The sequence below is a fragment of the Athene noctua genome, chromosome 5 (genome assembly GCF_965140245.1).
Source record: "Athene noctua chromosome 5, bAthNoc1.hap1.1, whole genome shotgun sequence".
In the NCBI taxonomy this organism is placed as follows: Eukaryota; Metazoa; Chordata; class Aves; order Strigiformes; family Strigidae; genus Athene; species Athene noctua.
Genome location: NC_134041.1, coordinates 59,627,329 through 59,646,691, shown reverse-complemented (window position 1 = coordinate 59,646,691; position 19,363 = coordinate 59,627,329). Strand labels below are relative to the sequence as shown.

General features: G+C 40.6%; 1 protein-coding gene across 3 annotated transcripts in view; it reads left to right on the top strand.

The window, feature by feature from the left end:
* SHTN1 (shootin 1) overlaps window positions 1-17,978 on the top strand; it is a 67,186-nt gene extending 49,208 nt beyond the window's left edge. For all 3 annotated transcript variants that reach the window (XM_074908464.1, XM_074908465.1, XM_074908466.1), the window contains 5 exons: window positions 2,863-2,972; window positions 3,640-3,693; window positions 6,562-6,682; window positions 7,573-7,756; window positions 16,047-17,978. In XM_074908464.1, coding sequence (XP_074764565.1) covers window positions 2,863-2,972; window positions 3,640-3,693; window positions 6,562-6,682; window positions 7,573-7,756; window positions 16,047-16,257 — 680 coding nt within the window. In that variant the 3' untranslated portion in view covers window positions 16,258-17,978. The remainder of the gene's footprint in view (window positions 1-2,862; window positions 2,973-3,639; window positions 3,694-6,561; window positions 6,683-7,572; window positions 7,757-16,046) is intronic.
* Window positions 17,979-19,363: the final 1,385 nt, after the last annotated feature.

The window sequence follows — 19,363 nt, the reverse complement described above, 5'->3', positions numbered from 1 at the left end:
GGAAGAAAAAAAATTATCTTTCTTTTTTCTTTCCCTGGGGAGAGAGTGGTCATGTTTCTTACAGGCTTACAGAAGGATCTTACAAGATAAGCACTTGGTTGGTTATGGTGATGTGCTGGGTGATGGCTGAGGAGAACAGGAGGGTTCAGTTATGCTGTGTGCATCTTGTTCAGTTGCACCCTGGCAGTTGGGTACTGCCTGTAGTAGTTGCACTACAGTAGTGTTGAGGCTCAACCTATGCCTCTAAACTGGAGACACTACAGCATGTAGCTGCAGCTGCAGTATTTCCAGGGCTTTGCGCTTCCACAGGTTATCTGGAAGAGGCAGAACAAACCCAACAAGCATTAAGCAGAGAGCAGGTTATATACAGCATAATACAGGGAAGTGTCCAACTTCCAAGTAGCTTCTTGTTTGTGATTTCTTCTGTCCAGAGTCTTTCTGCAGAGCTAGTTTAGTAAATGCTTCAGTTTTCATCCCTCAATTTATATCTGGCAAAATTACCACTTGGAGTTGACTGTAATGCTAATCCTTTAATAATACTGAAAACCTAAAACAAAACAGAATCTTTCACTAAGGTGGCTCTGCATGCAAAGTAACAGCTGAAATTGCATTTTATTGTTGCTAATGGAAGCTGGAAACTTAGCAGATTGAGAACAGGAGTTAAGTACAGATTTACAAATGATCATGAGTGCCTGAAGAGTCAGAGCTAGTTAGGCAAGCATTGCCAGTTAAATAAGGAAGGTTTTTCTCGCTGTTTCTCTCTTCCTTCCGAAACAGCAGGAGTTTGTTTGTAGTGCATTGCTTAACTCATTTGCTGCCACTTAAACAAAGAAGGGAGCTGCAGAAGGGAACTTGACTGAAATTATAGGTATAGGATATAACTGTATAAAGAAAAAATTGCTGTGAGCAGACTGTAATGGTATGTAACCATGGCTGGAGTTTTGGATGGGACCAATGGGAAAGTGGGAAAAAAGAAGTATTACCCCTCTCATTTTTCAGGTGAGGAACTGAGGAGTGGTGTGACTTGAGCAGGTCCCTGGGGGAATCTTTGTGAACTGGTTAGCAGTCTGAGAGAAATAAGGTGGTTGGTCTTGGTAAAATAATTAGAGAAGTGACCTTGTACCGAGATCTCTGATGAAGAGTCAATCTTATTTTTCAGTAAAAGTTCAGTTATATTGCCTTCATTTATCAGGTTTCCTTGCCTTGAAGCATCCTAGGTGTTTTGATTACACCTTTTTGTTGAGACTGTTACAAACAGTGATTGCAGGAAATACTGTAGAATTCACTGCAAGTTCTCTACACCCCATTCTTTCATTATTTATTAGCAAACTTTAACAGTTCTGACCTTTCTTCCATCACATATAAACTACTTCTCTTAATAGTTGAGCTGTGCTTAAAATAAAAATAAAAAAAAGAGGGCAAAGTTCTTTCTTCATCTAGTTATTATATCCAACTTGAGCTTGTTTTGACCCTTGTTAAGGACTTAGAATGAGTGGTTTCTATCCCATACCACCAATTAAGCTTTTATATTTGAAACAGGCTGTTTGTGAAATTAAAGCCTGACATTAAATCGGCTTACAATACTGAAACTGCATTTCTATGAATCATCAATAGTACCTTGACAAGTGAGCGAGCGAAAGTCTATTTAAAATTCCTGTTACATAAGGAACAACGTTGCAGCTTTGAATAGCGTCAGCCGTATTTCTCCATGTGTTTGCTTTAAGTACTCTTTTTTTCCCTTTTTGGCATGGCATGCTAAGTGTCTTTTGTTACATTATCGAGAACACTGATAAGTTAACAGGTATTGTTTAGGTTCATCACACAGCTTTCCATTTCATCTGAATATTTTGCAGTTCTGATACTGAATCTCTTGAAAAAGCAACTGTTTTCTTTCATGGTATTTAAGTTTTGCCATTTAACTCGATGCAGTGTTCTTTAAATGTGTGGTCTGAGTTCAGTCTGAGATGTTGGTCTATTGTTCCACCAAGGTTCTCAAACCAGTGTGAAATACAAGACACGTTCAGCAGTCTTATATGGGCTGCGTATAGGCCTCGCCATGGGGCATTATCAGCTTGTCCTGTGTCAGTGAAGCTGTGGGAATTTCTGCTGAGCCACAATGAAGAGATGTGATAGAAGTGGGGCCGTATTCTTCAGTCTTTGGTGCTTCACCCTATAGCACTGAGCTTTTGCAATTCCCACACAGTTATAGGAGCTTTGCCTTTTTCGGGATCTGGGCCCTGCTTCTGTCCAAAGTTGTGCAGACACCGTGGTTTGGCATTTGTGAAGTCCATGGCTGGATCCTCAGTGTGTGTAGATTGGCATTTTATCCTTGGAGAGCTTGTTACAGTTTAGCTGATAGTAAAGATAGCTGATAGTGCTGTATCCAGAAACTAGAATTCCTGATAACTAGAGATGAGGTTGCTGGTTTCTGCTACCATATAGATGTACACGGTGTAAGGTAACGTGCCTCTTTGTGGTGGGGAAACAAAAAGTAAGATAATGGTCCTGTAAGAAGAACTTTGAACAGCCCACTTGTGGGTGAAAAAAATAAGCCTATATATTTATGCTTATCATTGACATTTTTAATAAAATTGAGAAAAAGCATGGATTTGGATAGTACATGAGCAATATGGCTCACACATACAGGCAGGGATACCTCCTGCACAGACTATAACTAAGTACACTGTATGTGTAAATGCTGTTTCATCTTAAAATGAAATTTAAAATTTATGATTATGGTAACTGGCTGTATATGGCAAGCAAGCTGTTTAGGAGGCTATCTGTTTAACATGGTTTTTTCTTTGCACTATTCCTCTGTAGTTCATATCTGGAATGTGATATGCTCTTTGATTTTTGGAACAGGTGAAGAAGTTACAGATCTGAAGAGACAAGCTGTTGAAGAAATGATGGACAGAATCAAAAAGGGAGTTCATCTGAGACCAGTCAATCAGTCAAGCAGGCCTAAAACAAAGGTTTGGAATAAATAGCAGAGCAATAATATTAGCTAAGTACAGTAATTTACACTGAAAGTAAATCAGGCTTTCTGTAAAACGTTCAAAAGAATACATTTGCCTCACCTCATTTGCTTTGCTTGATTTTGAATAAAATGAATTAGAGCAGCACATATCTGAAGAACAAAAAAAAGAAGCAAAGCCAGCAGTAAGTAAATAGAAGCCCAGTTTCTTTGACACGGAAAGGAACTGAAAGCAAACATGTTGTAAACAAACAGCTACTGAGAAACAAAAAGCACAGAGAGAATAACTGATTTGGTTAAAGGAGTTGATCAAGAAGTAGACTCTATTTAGCAGTACTTCTTAGCAACATTTAGCTCTAATACCTGAATGTGACTACTATAAAATACTGCTTACCATCTTCACAAAAGCATAATCTTTCTTCATGTATAGGCTGTGATTCACAGTGTTAAGAGCAAAGACCCTTCCTTTCATCTTTATAAGAAAATGAATTGCATGTTAGCCATGTGCCCATGCAAAGAGAGAACAGAGGAACATAATACAACAGTACTGTACAACAATATTGTATACGTGCAGTAGACCCTTGTCATGTCTGTCTTCAAGTACAAAGTCTGTCATGGTCCATTTCACATGGCTTTTAACATGAGTGTGTTATGTTTGTTTACAGCCAGAAACACCAAAGCCCTCTGAAAGTGCAATGAAAGAGTTAAAAGGGATTCTGGTAAGAAAACTTGTCTTTTATATTTCAGGTTTTTTCTTCTCATTGAGCTGACACGGTCTGCAAAATAGCTCAGTATTTGAAACTGGTGTATTAGTGTTTTTGTTTGAAGCTGTAAGCAGTTTTGGAGTGAATCCCCTGATTCCACTTTTGACTGAAAGATTGGGTTTGGTCTCACTAACAAAATTTATTTTGGAGAAAACTAGCCTGTTAACTCTGCTCTGGATTTGTATGTTCCTGCCACTAGAGGGGATGTTAGGGTCTGTACCTGCCACAGATCCTCTGGAAACTTCCCAAGTACTGGCAGTGGGCTTCTTATGGAGGGAGAGGCAGCTGAATGTATCTAGTCCAAAGTAAAGCCCCTGGACTGCACCTATAGTACCTGCAGGGTTCTCCTCTTCAACTGCTCTGAACTCCTCCTCTCTCCTGAGGCACCAAATTTCTTATTAGTGTAGATGTAGCCTAAACAGAGCAACAGCTCTCTAGTCTGTCTGCATTTGTATTTAGAAAAAGAAGATTTTGAATAGCTGTCCACGTGCCCATTTATTACTAAATAAAAACACTAGGCATGTGTTTGGTCCTGCTTAGAGCAATGTGTGAAATTTGCTCCTGTTCTGTCCTTTATTCATACCTTTCATTGCTTACTTAACTGTTTGCTTCTTTTGCACAAGTGCTAAAATTGTATCAAGCAGTCAGAAGCAGCTGTATTTCTTGCTCACTGACTTCTGTGACCCTGAAGCTTTTAAAGTTGGAGTGCAACTTTGGCACATCAGGTGAAATTTTGCCTTTGTAAGGTGAAATACGATGAAATTCTGCCTGCATTGAAGCAAAATGCTTCACATCCAGTCTGCAGCAGGTATGGCAAATCATCCATGATAGCACCTAAACAGCCCTTATAAAAATAACATCAGTGTTGTGTTGGGTGATGCAAGACAGTACAGCAAAGAGTGTAGCCACAGCCTGTGCTGTAACTTAAAATCACGAGTGTGGCACTAGTGACATGTTAAACTTACTGTTCTCCAGTCACATGAAAGCAGGGGAAGAAGGGAAGAAATGATCTAGAGAGCCACCAGACCTTTAATGCCAAGCTCTAATCAGAGGGACACATAATTAAATGTGGAAGTAAATAGAAAAGGAACAAAATGCAACACAGAGATTATGTTTTACAGTGGAACTCTGTAATTATAGGAATAGTTTGATATGGGTGCTCTTTGGACCAGTGAGGGTTGGACTGAATAATCCTGCTGAAGGTCCTTTCATTTTCTAATAGCTATTTTATTTCATTGACACTGTATCACTGATAATCAGGGGAGACTTGATTACGTACTTTGGAGGGAACAGAGAGAAACCTACAGTCACTGTACTTCTGTATCTAGCTTGTTGCTTTTGAGCCCTTCAGGATATTTGCAGTGTAAGACAAACTGTATAAAATCCGATTCCAGTCTATTGTTGAGACCAGTCATTATGCACAGTCAGACAACAAACATGGGGGTGGGATGCGATGGAATAAACATTTGTTGTTACTATGCTAATTATGCATTTCATTTAGACCCTCCATATAATTGTTACAAACAAAACACATTTATATTTTGTAAATTGCAGAGTTTGAGCAACTCTGTTGTTCAAGTTGCTTTTGTACAGATCCGGAGCATACTACTAATTAATAATGTACCTGCTCAGTTAAATTTCAAAGAGTTGCCAAAGAAAATATTTTAATTTTTGGGTGGGAGTGAAGAATTAAAGTTACTTTGCTGGGATCCTGAAAGCAGGACAGCTTTTGCAACTTGCAATGCCATTTCCTTTTGTCGTTTGCTATTTCTATTTAGAAGTTATGTGTTTGTCAACAAAAGCTGTAAAGAACATGTTATTTATATTCAAGGAGAAAAGTTCTATGAGTCTGACATGTTTTGGGAAGTTGAATAAACAGGATTCCTGTGCATTCCTAAAGACAGCAAGACTCGGAGGGAGAGTGAAATAGCATATGGGTCCCAAATTTTCAGTTGCATTGTGAACATTTTGGGGAAATTCTACGGTCAGGTGGATGCTGATCCAGTAACTATCTGCTGTCAGTTGGGAGATGCATGCAGTACACACTATGTATATGTTAAAATTCTTGTGGGCAAGTTTGAGAGGTTTCAGGCTTTAATCAAAGCCTTTTTTTCCCCCCGCCTTAAGAAAAGTGCTGTTGGACTTGCAGCTTTGACGATACAAAATACTAACATTGGCATAAGGCAGTAATAGCATGCATTTCTATTTTTTATGTATAAAAAACTGTTTCAACTTGAGGTCGAACTCTGTGCATAAGAGAAACCATGAAGTATGTGGACATAGGGTCAGGTTTATGGCAGATCAGCTAGATAATAGGATGCAATAATATATTGCAGTTGCAACTCTTTCATACTGAATTCTGTGGGTATGTGTAAACACCAGGATGCAGCAACAGAGGACCATGCTGAAATACAAAACATGCTGGAGCAGTACAATATGGATCTTGGGGTTTTGCTAATAAAGGTTGATTATGAGCATGATAATGTTCTAGCAGTATTATAAGATCCTCTAAATGTTAAGATGGAGGAAGTTGGCAGTTCTCTGCAAACATCAGAATTTGTTCACTAGTGATCCAGAACATCCTTCTTAAGCCCAGTATCAAGTCTCTAATGTGTAGGTAAGTATGGTTAATCCCTACTTGAGGAAATCCAAGTAAGGAGAGGAGTGGTGAGCCAGTCTGCAGATGCTCACTGTTGTACTAATGGAAGAGCTTCGCATGCTGGTCTAGAACTGCAGCTGTGGGATGTGGGATTGTGCATGTGGGATGTTTGGCAAGGCATAATATGTCCTCAGAAAGTTTATTGTGCCTATTTCTTGCTGTAGGAAACACTGAATAAATCCACTAGTTCCCGAAGCTTGAAGTCCCTTGAAACAGACAGCAGTGAAACAGAGCTGGAACGAGTTCTGAGACGCCGGAAAGTAACCACTGACCAGGACAGCGGCAGTAAGTGCCTGGACTCCTTTGTGGTCCTCTGCCTGCATTAAGTGACCCTTGAAGCTTTACTTTCTCTTCCAGACCATTGCCATTTCAGCCATTACGGAGAACCCTGCTTACTCCTACAGTGACTCACTTCCCTGTCACACCTGTCACTTTTGATCCCCATTTTCTCTAGGAGATGCTTCTGTCAGGATTTTCTGCACACACAGCCGTGTATGCACAGGTTCCTCTGTCCTGCCTGGAGCTCAGACATTGTTAATAGTCTGAGCCTACTGTGAAAGTAATGGTAACCAGAGAAATGATGGTTTAGGACTAATGTTTTCAATTAACCTCTTCTGCAGAGCAAGGGTCTGCAGTTTTTAAGCGATGCCTTGCTGTCAGCATTTGTAAGAAACTCTTGATGTTCTGCCTGGTTAGAAACACAGATTGTGCAAGTGTAAGTCCATGCCATAGTCGATGTGTCTGGTTTTGATGTCACCGTACGGTTTTAGCATGGAGTTTGTAAATAGACAGTTCACGGACTACTCCTTAGTATGAGAACAGGCTTTTTTGTCACTGGGCTGGCTCTCGCTCCAGCTGCAGTTCAGGTTGGGAGAGCACTGGCAAGTTGTGACGTGGTGGTTCTATGTGGGCAGCAGGACTTACCATCCAAGAAGTCGAGGGGGTTGAGTGCACGCCTGTCAATACAGCAAGCCCTTGTACAAGAAAGGGTTAATCTTGGCAGGGAGAGCAGAAGCTGCAAAACCAGTATTTTGATGCTCTTCATGCACTGGACGGTGTTTGTTAAAATTCCATTTTGATTTCTTCAGTTAGCTTGAATTTCTACTCTGTTTACATGTTGTTTCTAGAGCAGTCAATCTGGATAACAGAAGCATTAAACTTTCTTTGGGTTTTAGGTCCCACTGGAATCTTGGCCACATCAGAATCAAAATCTCTGCCTGTGCTAGGTTCGGGAGCCAGTGCTGCACAAACAGCGTTGAACAAGAAAGACCTGGAGACAGAATTCAGTTCCAAAGTACCCGATTCAGGTCCTGGCTCTAACCAGCTTAAGGGTGTCACGGGCGCCAAGCCTACATTACAGTAAGTAGAATATGGATTTCTAGGTGTATATTTTAGTACCAGATCTGTTTAGCTGGTTTATTTTGAAAATGATTTAATAACAATTTTGATTAACAGGATAAATGTACAGTCTGCAGCTGTTTACCACTGACTCCTCAAATAATTTGCAGTCTCACATAGAGGTAGAAATCAAATTCTCTGTAATAAAGTTCTTTTCCTGTAAAATCTCTGATCATTCCTCAAAAAAAAAAAAAAAAAGTTCATTTTTTCTGCCAAAAAAAGAACTCAAGAGTTTTTGAGGAGTAGCAAGGTTGAGGGTTTTCTCAGTATCCTGAAGAGTGATAATAGTTATATAGTTATCTCTGAATTAAAAAAAAAAAAAAAAGTAGTTCTAGCATAATATTTTAAAAAATAGAATCATGTAAGACATATTGGTCTGTATGCAGGTGTGCAGGACAGTTTCTCTTGGTCCAAAACAAGTCCTGACTATTAAATGTTTGTCAGTAAAAATTCTGAATTACCTTGAAATCTCAGGATTAAGATCCTTAAAAAAAAAATACAGTTAGTGCTGCATTTGGACAGATGGGCAGAAGAATCTTTTGTCACAACAGATTGAAGATCCAAGGTGCCAGTTAAACATCAAAGAGTTAAACCTGCTTCAGAAATACTTATTTCAGGCAGATCCCCTGGAGGATTGGTTTGTTTTACAACAATACCAAGCTCCTTTTGAAATTAGGCTGTGCACTTGCTTCAGTTCCCTTGCCAGGTTGTTTGTCAGTTTGTCACTTCAAGAAAAGGAAATAGATGAGACAAATCAGATCAGCAGAATATTGTAATCATGGCTAATTAAACCTCTGATTTCCTGCTCTATCAGTTAAAAAATACCACCAGTACCAATTCTAGCAAGTCTCCATTCCGTGGTTCACAGAAGTAAGTCACAACAAATGAGCTGAAAATTTAGTTCGGATCTATTTTTATGAACTGATACTTACTTCACTCTCCTGGATAAAGAGCCAAATTTCTTTCCATTTGTGCTCTACAGGTTTTTTTTAGTTCACACCAAGTTTTAAAAGCAGAATGCCTTTTCCAATCATATGTATTTTCCCCTTTTATTTCAATTAAATATCCTTAGAAGAAAGACGATCTTCATTTTATTTTAATCAGAAAGATGAAGATTTGTTCAACACTTAATTTGACATGAATAATGCCGTTGCATTTTCTTGAACTGCTGCCCTGACAGAAAGGTGAGGTTGTTCCTGAAAAATACTGTTTGTAGTTTACGGATTTCTACAATTTTAAACAGATAACCTTAATCAGAAAATACGGCAACTCCTACCACCTTTTGTCTACCTTTATTCCACCAAACTAAGTGGAAATTGCATTTACAAGAAAGGAAATGAAATAATTGCAGGCCCCAAGGTCTCTCAGAATGCTTGATGAATTGACAGTGAAAAGGATCTTGTGTTGACAGTCACAGTTGTTATGTGTTATAAAAGCATATGTGAAGCTCAATTTATTTCTCAGCTTGCCTATTCAGTGACATCCTAAAAGACACATTTCACTTTAATTTATCTGTTTAAAGCATTAACACAAATGTGGTGGGCCAGATTCCTTTCCTTAGTGCTACAGGGCTTCTTTGCACTGAGTCACTGGTGTAAACCTGCTCAACTGGAAAGGCTCATTGCTGCGGATGGTTTTCCAAGGAGAGAGAGATGGTGCTGGGACTCTCATACTCTTCTGCTGCTGGGCTGGCAGGGAGGAGCCAAAATAACCTAGATGCTCCGTATCGTGTTAAAGTGCAATTACTTTTCTTTTTTCTCCTGGGTACTGTTTGCAGCAAAGGTTAGCAGCAGCCTCCCGACTCCGAGGTGTGTAACAGGGCTCGTTTGAAGCAGACATCAGAAGGAAGTTCATTTGTCTAACATGTCTGACAACTTGGCTCTGTAATTAGGCAGTTTTCTGGGCTTCCCTGGGTGCATCTGTACTAGCAGTTTAGTTTGGATCAGCAGAGCACTTCTGAAGCAAATCTCCCTATTGTCCCCATTTACTATGCTTTGATTTGTGTACTGAAGTGGTTTTAGTGCATAAATCCCTGGATGCATTGCATGAGTGAAACTAAACCAGAAGATGTGATCCAGCCTTTAAGGGCTGTCCCAGAGCCACACAAGACCTAGTTCAGTGTATAACCTCCTGAAACGTGTGTGATGAGGACATCGGTGTGAAGCACAGGCTGTTTCCTCTGCAAGTCTGCTTCCATTGCTCCACACTATTTCCTAAAGCAGACTGCGGTCACTAAACAAACAGTACACTGATTTGACCAGATAAATGACAAAGGCATAAAAACCATTTCTTGTGGCTCTTCTCCTTATTCATACCTGAGGTAAAAGGATGCAGCAGTCTCATCAGTTGCAATTCCTTGAAATCTGACAAAGGTGTGACCTGCGTCATCTGTCTGCAGCACCCAAGCAAACCTTTTATAACACAGTAGAGGACTGCATGTCTCCTCATCCCCAGGCGTCCCTTGCAGTGCAGTGTTTATTCCCTTTGCTTCACTTAGATTTTAATGTACAGCTTCCTATAGAAAACCTTAGGAACAGTTGTGCATGAGATACCTCTCTTTGCTGCACCATCCATCCATTTACTAAGGCTTGTAATCTGAAGGAGGAGGTAATACTTACAGACATTTAAACGCGAGCAGCCCTATTCATCATTCACGTTAACAGTTGAACACACCCATTCTCATGAAGAAGGTCACGCCTTTGAAAATGACCCAGTCTTGAAAATGTATCTATGAACAACACATAGACAGGAGTCAGCTCATTGGATCCTCCCCAACCCCAAATCAATGTCATTCTAACCTAAATATGCACAGGGTAAGGAATTTCAGTCTTTGCTTGTAGGACTCCATCCACCCGTAATGTGGTTACTCCTGTGGGTAGGTGTTACCAAAGCACTGGCCTCCAGCTGAATCAGCTGTGCCGCTGGCATGAGTTGCCAGAGGAGGGATTGTGGAAAAGGGCTCTAACATCGACAGATATAGGTTGTGTCTTAAATTTTCCTGTAATCAAACTAAAGAAGAAAAATTTGGGTTTTGAACCACTAGGTGAGCTGTTACTCCAGTGCAGGAGGTTGTTAGAAGAAGGTCCTGAAGCCATTAAGCAGATGATTTGGAATGTGTCAAGTTTCACTGAGGTGGTGCTGAGGGGGAAAACATCAATAATGTGTGTCTTATAAAGAAATTAAGGTCTTACCTCAGTATTCAGGTAACTTCCTCTGCAAATCTCTTCCCAAATGTTTAACCCAGCGTGAGTGTAATTCTGTGACAATTGCTTTGAAGAGAATAGGTGACAATTTAGTTCCCTTGGGAGCAAAGAGAATTCCTGTGACTCCCTGCAGTGTGTAGACACAGAAGGGAAAGGTGTGTCTGGCTCTGCCCCTGGGTTTTTTGTTGGTTTTTCTTTTTATTTTTTTTTCCCAGCACTTTGTAAACATTTTGTTTCTGGGCAGCAGAATTCTCCGCTAACAGAGTGAACCACAGAGAGGGTTAGTCTTAATCTGATGATTTTATACAATTAAAGGATTTGTCCTCCTTCTCCTGGCTGTAATCTTAGTACCCCTGAATCATCTACCAGCTCTGCAGGAAGCAGCTCAGCCTCAGCTAGACAGAACTGCAAAGGTTTTCCAGTGCAGCTTGAGCATGGGCAATTTAGTCTGAACAACAATTGAAGAAAACAATGGGATGTTCTGGAAGTTTGAGGTGTCCCCAGTTCTAACTGTTTTAAAAGCTACTGTCCCACATTTTTCTTAGAGTGTACTTTTTGTGTGCTCTCTCAATGCAGGTAGAAGCTCTGCAAGATTCTTCATTTAAATGAATTTGCCAGTCTTTTTGAGCATTTTCAAAGAAACGCCTAAAAATGGGCACAATTTCCATACTAAAGCTTGTCTGCAGTTCCGTTCTGCTCGCTGCTGTGTTGACCACCTTTCTACTCAGCTAGCTTTAGCAGGGGCATTCCTGAAATAGAGAAGGTTTCTTGCACTTTCTTCACTGATGTCTGGTGTTAATAGATAGTACTGGTACTATCAGAGGAGGGAACCAACAGACTAATTCACTACTGTCACTGTTTGTATTCCCTGTGATTTCCTTTTGACAAATACTGTAGTGTGATGGAATTTTTTGTTCATCGAAGACTTTCAAGACTTGGAATTGGTGTATTTTTTACTTATTGCTCAGTATTAGCCTTTGGTCCTATCTGTTGTGTTCCCCTGCCGTGTTAAGACTTCTGAAATATTTAACAAACACATCTGCAGTTTGGCTTTTATCCTCAATAGAATTTTTTGACTGAGGATAAAATTGTGGTTTGGCACGCATCAGACAGACCACGGTGGCACTCTGCCGAGCTGAGACCCGCTCTCCTGTACAGCCTGATGCTGTGGGCTGCTCGGTCCGCGTCGGGCACGGGACAGCTGAGCTGCTGTTGTTTGGCAAATCCTCCTAGCGTGGTAGTTTGGAAAGGACACTGAGATTGGAGTATGAGCTTTATCGCGCGAGGGACGTTTGCCCTCAGTTGTGGGGATCTTGCAGGAAGATGGGAGTGCTGGGGTCAGGGTGGGTGGTAGTTAGGCAAATGGAAAGCTATAGTTGGCCTGGAGGCACGGTTTTAAAGTGTTGTAAAGAAACAACCGGTGGTGAGCAACTGCCAAATTATCTTAATGCTTCAAATCTCATCTTTTGGGGAGTAACGAATAGCACCAGTTGAGTTTTGTTTTGGTTTTGAAAGCAATTTTGCTTTGAATACAGATGACAGCTATTTCAGCATCCTAGATTAGGGAACTCACTGGAAAACCAAGTATACTAATTGGATGCCACATTAAGGTTGGCTTTTGTAGCAGAAATGACTTCATTCACACCATTGCAGATTCCAGGCAAAGCAACTACATGGAGTCTTCCATGCTTCTGCTATGAACTTGCAAAAACCAGTCTTTGTCAGAATAGATTCTTGCCAGTATTTTCTAAATATGCTGTAAAACCCATGGATTTTCCTACAATGTTTTCCTTGAGTGGTTTCCTTTAGCCTTCTGCTTTTACATATAGTTAGAAAATTGGATGGGACTTAATCCAATAAAATTTTTCATTATATTTACATAAAATTCTGGTTTCCTGTGGAAAACATATTTTAGTGGTTTCATGAATAGAGCAACAAGCAAGGTTAAATAATACCAGAATGGTAATACTAACCAGAGGAAACAAAGAAAATCCAAGTCTCAGTTGACAGTCCAATCCTTAGTTTGTCCTTTCATACTCCTACTGTAAATTATTTACAAAGGGCACAGCAGTACTAGTTCACAGACGGCCCGTTAGGCATAACCCTTTTTTTTTTTTTTTTTTTTCCCACCTTCTGTAGCTTCTGTAACTATATAAATAGAATGTATTGCTTTTGATACTCTTACATCAGAAACAGTCCTCTGTACTGCGTGGGACTTTGCATATCCCATACAATTAATCTAAAATGCATTTATCATCTAAATCTGGATTTCACAGTAAAGGTTTTATGTGTTTAGTCATTAAAATATATGCAGATTTACAAACAATTATGTATGCATGAGTACAATAGAACTAGGTTCTTAATTTCTGGCTTAAATATATAGCTGGACAAATAACAAGAATACCGATAACAACATTAACAATATTAATGAGGAAAGAGGGTTGCACAGAACTAAATGCAAATACCTTGGCTGGACAAATTTGTAATTGTTCAAAACGGTGGCTAACTGTATCTGTACTAATTGCTTTTCCGAGCTTTATTTGTAGCAGTAAAAACTGTTTTTTGAAAGGGACCACCAAAATTATGTTCATTCTTTCACTGAAACTTTATTATGTCTGCATTCTGCTCTTGACAAATTATTGAAAATGAACCATGAATACCTGATAAATAGGGTTAATAATTTTTAACAATACCTCAGCTGTAACAGCAGCACTGTCAGGCTGGTGCTGCAACAGTGTAAAGGATTTGAAGAAGGGAATGCTAGTACAACGAAGTCTGAATAGTAATTCTTATTTTTATGCTTGAAACGCTGATTTAATCACTGGTTTTCTCCATTAAACTACTTTATATCGACATCTTTCATTTTTCTGTCCTTTGAAGGTGGTAAATATGATTGCCATTTTATCCATTTTTGTTATAAATGAAACAGACTTCAGAGCGTTTGGCTGTGCATCAGTTGTTGGAATGCTGCCATACACTAATGCAGACTCCCCACTGTGAGCCCAGTGAAGAATTATACTTTGATTCACCAGATTGTATTAAATAGTCCAGCTGTTGGGATTTGAAAGATAGTTACCTCCAAAGTGAAATAAAAATGAACTTGGCATTTATGGCTTTGACCATTTTTATAGTGTTGGGCAATCAGCTTTTCAGAGGTAGCACTTTTTAAAATAACCCTCTTCTGGTTACACTGCTTTAAAAAGTTTAATTTGCTGTAACATTCAAAATACCCCACCTTGTATTTTCTGGAATGATTGGCAACTTTTGCATAAAATAAGCATTATTTTCCTTATGAAATCACTAGCTTCTGATGATAATCAAATGAGTCTGAAACTGTATCCATTAGCACCAATTTCTGCATTAATTAACTTATACCAAAGTTCTAATGTTAGAGACAATTCTTGTAATTAAAGCTCGAACATGGAATTTCATTTGCTCTATCCAGTGCTTCAGCAGCAAGCTGAGTAAATTCTTTCTGAAATGGAAAGTGCAACAACTGTTGTTTCTGTGGTTATTTATTTAGTTTTAACCTGTATGTTTACACTCTCCCTGTCAGGTGGGAGCCAGTGCATTCTCCACCCCGTGCTCTAATTGTTGAGTGGGGTGACCTCTTTTTTTCTTTGTCATTTTCTCTAGGACAAAGACTGTCACAATAAAGGGCAGTTCATAGCAGATGGATCCAGTAGCTGAATTTCTTCTTTGGCCTCCAGTTGATTCTACTTTTTCCTTTCAAGGGTGCTATCTTAGCAGTATGGAAGGCTGTTCCCCATGCGTAAGCATGAAAAATTCACCACAAAAAAAAAAAAAAAAAAAAAAAAAAGGTTCTGGACTAGCCAGTGCTTTTTCACTATTCAGTTTGGCTGCCCAGGAGAGCGGAGCCATGCTCCCACTGGCACGTGTAGGACCTTCCTGCATGAAGGGTCTTTGCACCTGCCTGGTTTGGTGGTTGTAGCTGTGTCGGTGTGATCTGCGGGGTGCTCAGGCCGTTGTGTAAGGCCCCCACCTCAGCCTGCCTGCGTGGCTGCCCGCTCTGAGCCTGCCTGGCCACACACGCTGGGCTGTGTGGGTAGCCCGCTGGCGGAGGTGTGAGCCCGGGCCTGCAGGCTGCCCACCTGCCCTGCAGCAGCGTCGGGAGGGTGTAGGAAATACTCCACCTGCCACTTGCTCAGGTCGTGCTTTCCCAGTGTTTGCCTTGTTCTCTGCTGGTGCATTCTAGTTAATCTGAGGATTTGCCTACACGTTTTCAACACTAGGACAAAGCTTTTGAATATAGACAAGTGCTTTTAGTGTTTATAGCATGATGCCAGCCTCGACAAATAACCCTGGTGTCTCTGACCTTTCCTTCCTCTCTCCCCGCTCAGAGGGCTTTTTATCTGCAAGAATCCCTGCACTGCAGGCAATCAAGATGTAACCCCATTTCTGCAGTGCAGAATATGTAGGTTTAACACCCTCTGTATTTCAGCAAATCCAGCAGGTGAATTTTCAGGAATCATTTGTGCTTTCTCCCCACGAGACCAGGAGCAGCCTGTTGGTGCCGGGCCACGGCAGCAAAGCTGGTTGTGCTTCATCTCCCGGCTGCTGCGGGCTGGGGGTGTGGAGAGGCAGCCACCTTCTCCTCCCAGGCTGCAGGTCCCTTGCACGAACTGGTGCCATGTTCTGTGTCTGCAACTGCTCTGTTGGACATGGGGGAACCTAAATCCAGCTCCGAGATGAGCAGAGAGTAAATAAATTCTTGAGACTATCTTTAAACCATTTCTTTCATAGTGTAAGGAATTTTTTCAGTGCTTTAAGAGTTCATTTTTCCTGTTAAGTATCTTCCACAGCCAGCTTAACAAATGGTTCAGGAGGGGTGATGTGACTGTTGCGTTTTGTGCACTACTATCTGTATGTAACAGCTGCTAAATCTATAAATCTATTTACTAGTTCAGTAGACCTGTCCTGGTCACACGTGCTACTAATAATAGGAATGCTTTTCTGTATATGTATAGCCTTTCTCCTAAATATGTGAACTGTTCCCTGTATTCATGTATTTATTCTTTCTCCTTTAGATCAACTAGTCATACAGAATTTACAAGAAAAGCTTCCAGCAGTGAAAAAGAGACAGAATCCGTTGTAGTTTTAGATCCTGTTTCCACCAGTGGGGATCAGAGGTCTGAAAACACGCTGAATCAGAACAAAATGAAAGAAGAAAAAAGCAAGCCGCTGCATAAAGAAACTAAAGTTGAGAAAATAAAAGAAACAGACAGTTCTAACTGTTAATTGTTATTCTGAAAGGCTGTAACTTTGGGGAATCATTATCTGGACATGTAAATTGCTTAGGTGTGTTACTAGGGGCTGCGGTCTGTATTCCACAAACAGTTTTCAATGACATAGATCGAAATAGTCTTTTGTATGCAGTTTTGTTACATGCATTAAAGTGTTCAATAACTATGTATCACTCAAAATCCCTTTTGCATTTTAATTTTGCAGGTATGGTTATTATTTTCCTAGATAGTGTCAGTTACCTTTACTTTAAAACTGTATTTGGAAAGGCTGTTTTTAACTGTTCTTTTACTGAGCAGATAATCCGCCTTGTTGAAGGTCCATTCTAAAGCTTGCCAGAAGCCCCTTGCATCCCTCTTGAACTGGACGGGTTTGGGTTAGACCCTAGGAAGGTGATGACACACGCATCAGCTTTAGTATGGGGGGATATTACTAATTATTAAAAAAATCAGTGTTTAGGCACCTTGCTTTAAAAATATTTTGATATCTACTTAAACCATGACCTTGTAGGTCTCCTCACTGCTGTCTCCACACACGCTCTTTGGAGGAAATGAAAAGCACAAGCAGATTGCCCGGTGGACAGCTAGCCCAGAGGCTGAAAAGCAGAGGCAGTGCAGCACGTCATTTCGGTACCAGGACTTTTGGTAACAGCAGCCAAAGTCAGAAGTTTGTGGGTTGAGATTGGAGCTCTCATTTGGATGCAGAGTTTTTCAAAGCAGGATGGTAAGTCCTGGGTTTTGTTTCAGTGTTAAATAGCAAAGTTTGGAACTGCTGCAACAGGAGTTTGCATTTAGTGCTGAAAAATATAACTTACCCTAGGCTCCTGTGAGTGTGGACTACCTTTGGGATTCAGTCATTCTAGGACTGCAAGTTATTTGGAATCGGCATTTTGAGAACTCCTAGCTGAAAGCTCCCAGCACTAACAAATGAGCCTTTGCTTTGAACCTGGTAGACACTGGTGGCATTAATTTCTTTACTAGGTGACATTTTAGATGTCTCTATTTGATAACACAAATCCCAGTTTCCCTCGGCCCTTATTTCCTGTGAAGACTGAGATAGGTACAGAATTGATTTGCTCCACTGCCAATTCACATTCCATTGTAGTCTCCTTTTAAACTCAACACAGTTATCTCATTCTTTTATAACAAACGAGTAAATGTAATCAGGGATTTGCCTAAGATTGGTGTAAATGAAATTGGGTGGTCAAGTACTTGAATGCACTTGGATTATTTTTTATTTAATTATTCGAAACAGTGATAGTATTGAAGGATGAATGTTCTGAGTTTGTTGGTTTGGCTCTGCATGCAACTGTCTGGTGCTTTTCCTAAAAATAAAATGATAGTAACGAGTGTGGTAGTTTCACATCTTTTTTGGTGTTTTTTGCATGTTTGCTGAGAAAATCTTGGACTTGATCTAATTACTGGACTACATATAATTCCTAAACTTGGGGAAATTTGTCTCTCATTGGTATCTTCGTTTCTGGGGGGGCAGTTGGCTCTGGTGGTTAATTTTTCACTTGGGTATCTGTTACTCTGAATTTAAAATGCAACATTTTATATGTGTTTTTCCTCCAATTATTGCTGCTGTATTATACGTTCAAATTTTCAAATTATACAAAAACCCTGATGTTTTTTAAGAAGTATTTCCTTTACTTAAACTGTTTGTTACCTAGGACATAAATTATTTATTTATCTTTTCACTGTTGCTTATTAAAAAGACTCCTGACAAGTTTCCCAGACCTTGTGAGATTGACTTGTTCTTCCCTGCGTCGGAGTGAAGCAAGCTTCCTAGGGATGCCAATTACAGCTTTGTGCCCTACATTTGGGGTTTGCACTGGTGCGACTGTATTGATAGCAAGCTAGAACTGGAGCAAAGTTTCCCTTGCAGGCCAGAGCTAAGCGCAGCATTGAGGGGGTGGGGGGGGATGGAGCAGCATAACAGTCAAGGCCTTTGTTTTTTGTAAAATGTGGGGTTTTTTACTGTTTGTCAATAGCTTGCTCTTTGTATGGAGAGAGATTTTGACTTTGGAAAGCAAACATTTAGTTTTGGACTTAACACAGAGGTATTTGTTTTGTCAATTTACAAATACAGCACAGAATTTTGTGTATTTTCGAACTATAGCCACTGTTCAGTTAACTTGGTTTAAGCTGAAAGCAGTGGTCTCCCGGGAAAAGAGAAGCTAGTATGTGAATGCTTTTTAAAATGTTTGGCTAAGGCGCTTAAAATAAATGGATTAAGGAATAGTTATTGAAGAATTTTATTTTATTTTTCTAAAGACATTTACTCAAAAGTTAATTTGGCTGACCTAAGGTCAGTGTGTGTTCCCCGGGAGCTGAGCAGGCAGGCTGTGAACCTGCGGGGCTGGCTGAGAGCGCTGTGGAGGCAGCGAATTCTGCTTTGGGGGAGGAAGCACATTAGAAAGTTGTTTTTCTGGCTGTGATTCTTCAGCAAAAGCAATAAATTCAAGATTTGCTTCACCTGAAATAGAAGAGAAAAAAGAAGCTCGTGTTTGCTGTAATACGGTTTCTTGCAATGTTCTCTGGGACACTCAATTTTTTTATTTTTTATTTTTTAAATGCCACGTGATGCTTACAAGGGTCTCTCAACACCTTTCAAAGCCTGGTCCTTAGAAACAAAGGAGCGAAGTCCTGCACTTGGATGGCAGGATCAGGGTTGGTGCGCAGCAGCCTGAGCTGGGGTGGTTATTGCATTCCCTTCTCCACTAATCATCTCACCTGGCCGCCCCTTTTCCAACACCCACCTTCCCCGGCGCTGGCGCTCCCGGAGCAGTTCCCCCCAGCCAGCTGTGCCTCTTCACCCAGCCCTTAACAACTGGATGTAAGCCCACGTGTTGCTCCTGTAACTAACACTTCACCTCTCTCCTCGCTGCTGTTCTCCCCAACCGTCACACTCCTTCCTCCCTGACCTCACCGCCCAACTCCCTGGTTTTGCTGCACGCCCCGTCCCTGAATCCATCTCGGCTCTGTAGGATGCTTTTCGGGGAAGGGGTGGCCGGCGTGTCCATGGGCTCGCGTGGGGCTCGCAAGCACCTTCCAGGTGATTCCCACGGCTGAAACGCAGCGCCGGCTTCGGGGCTGCGCGG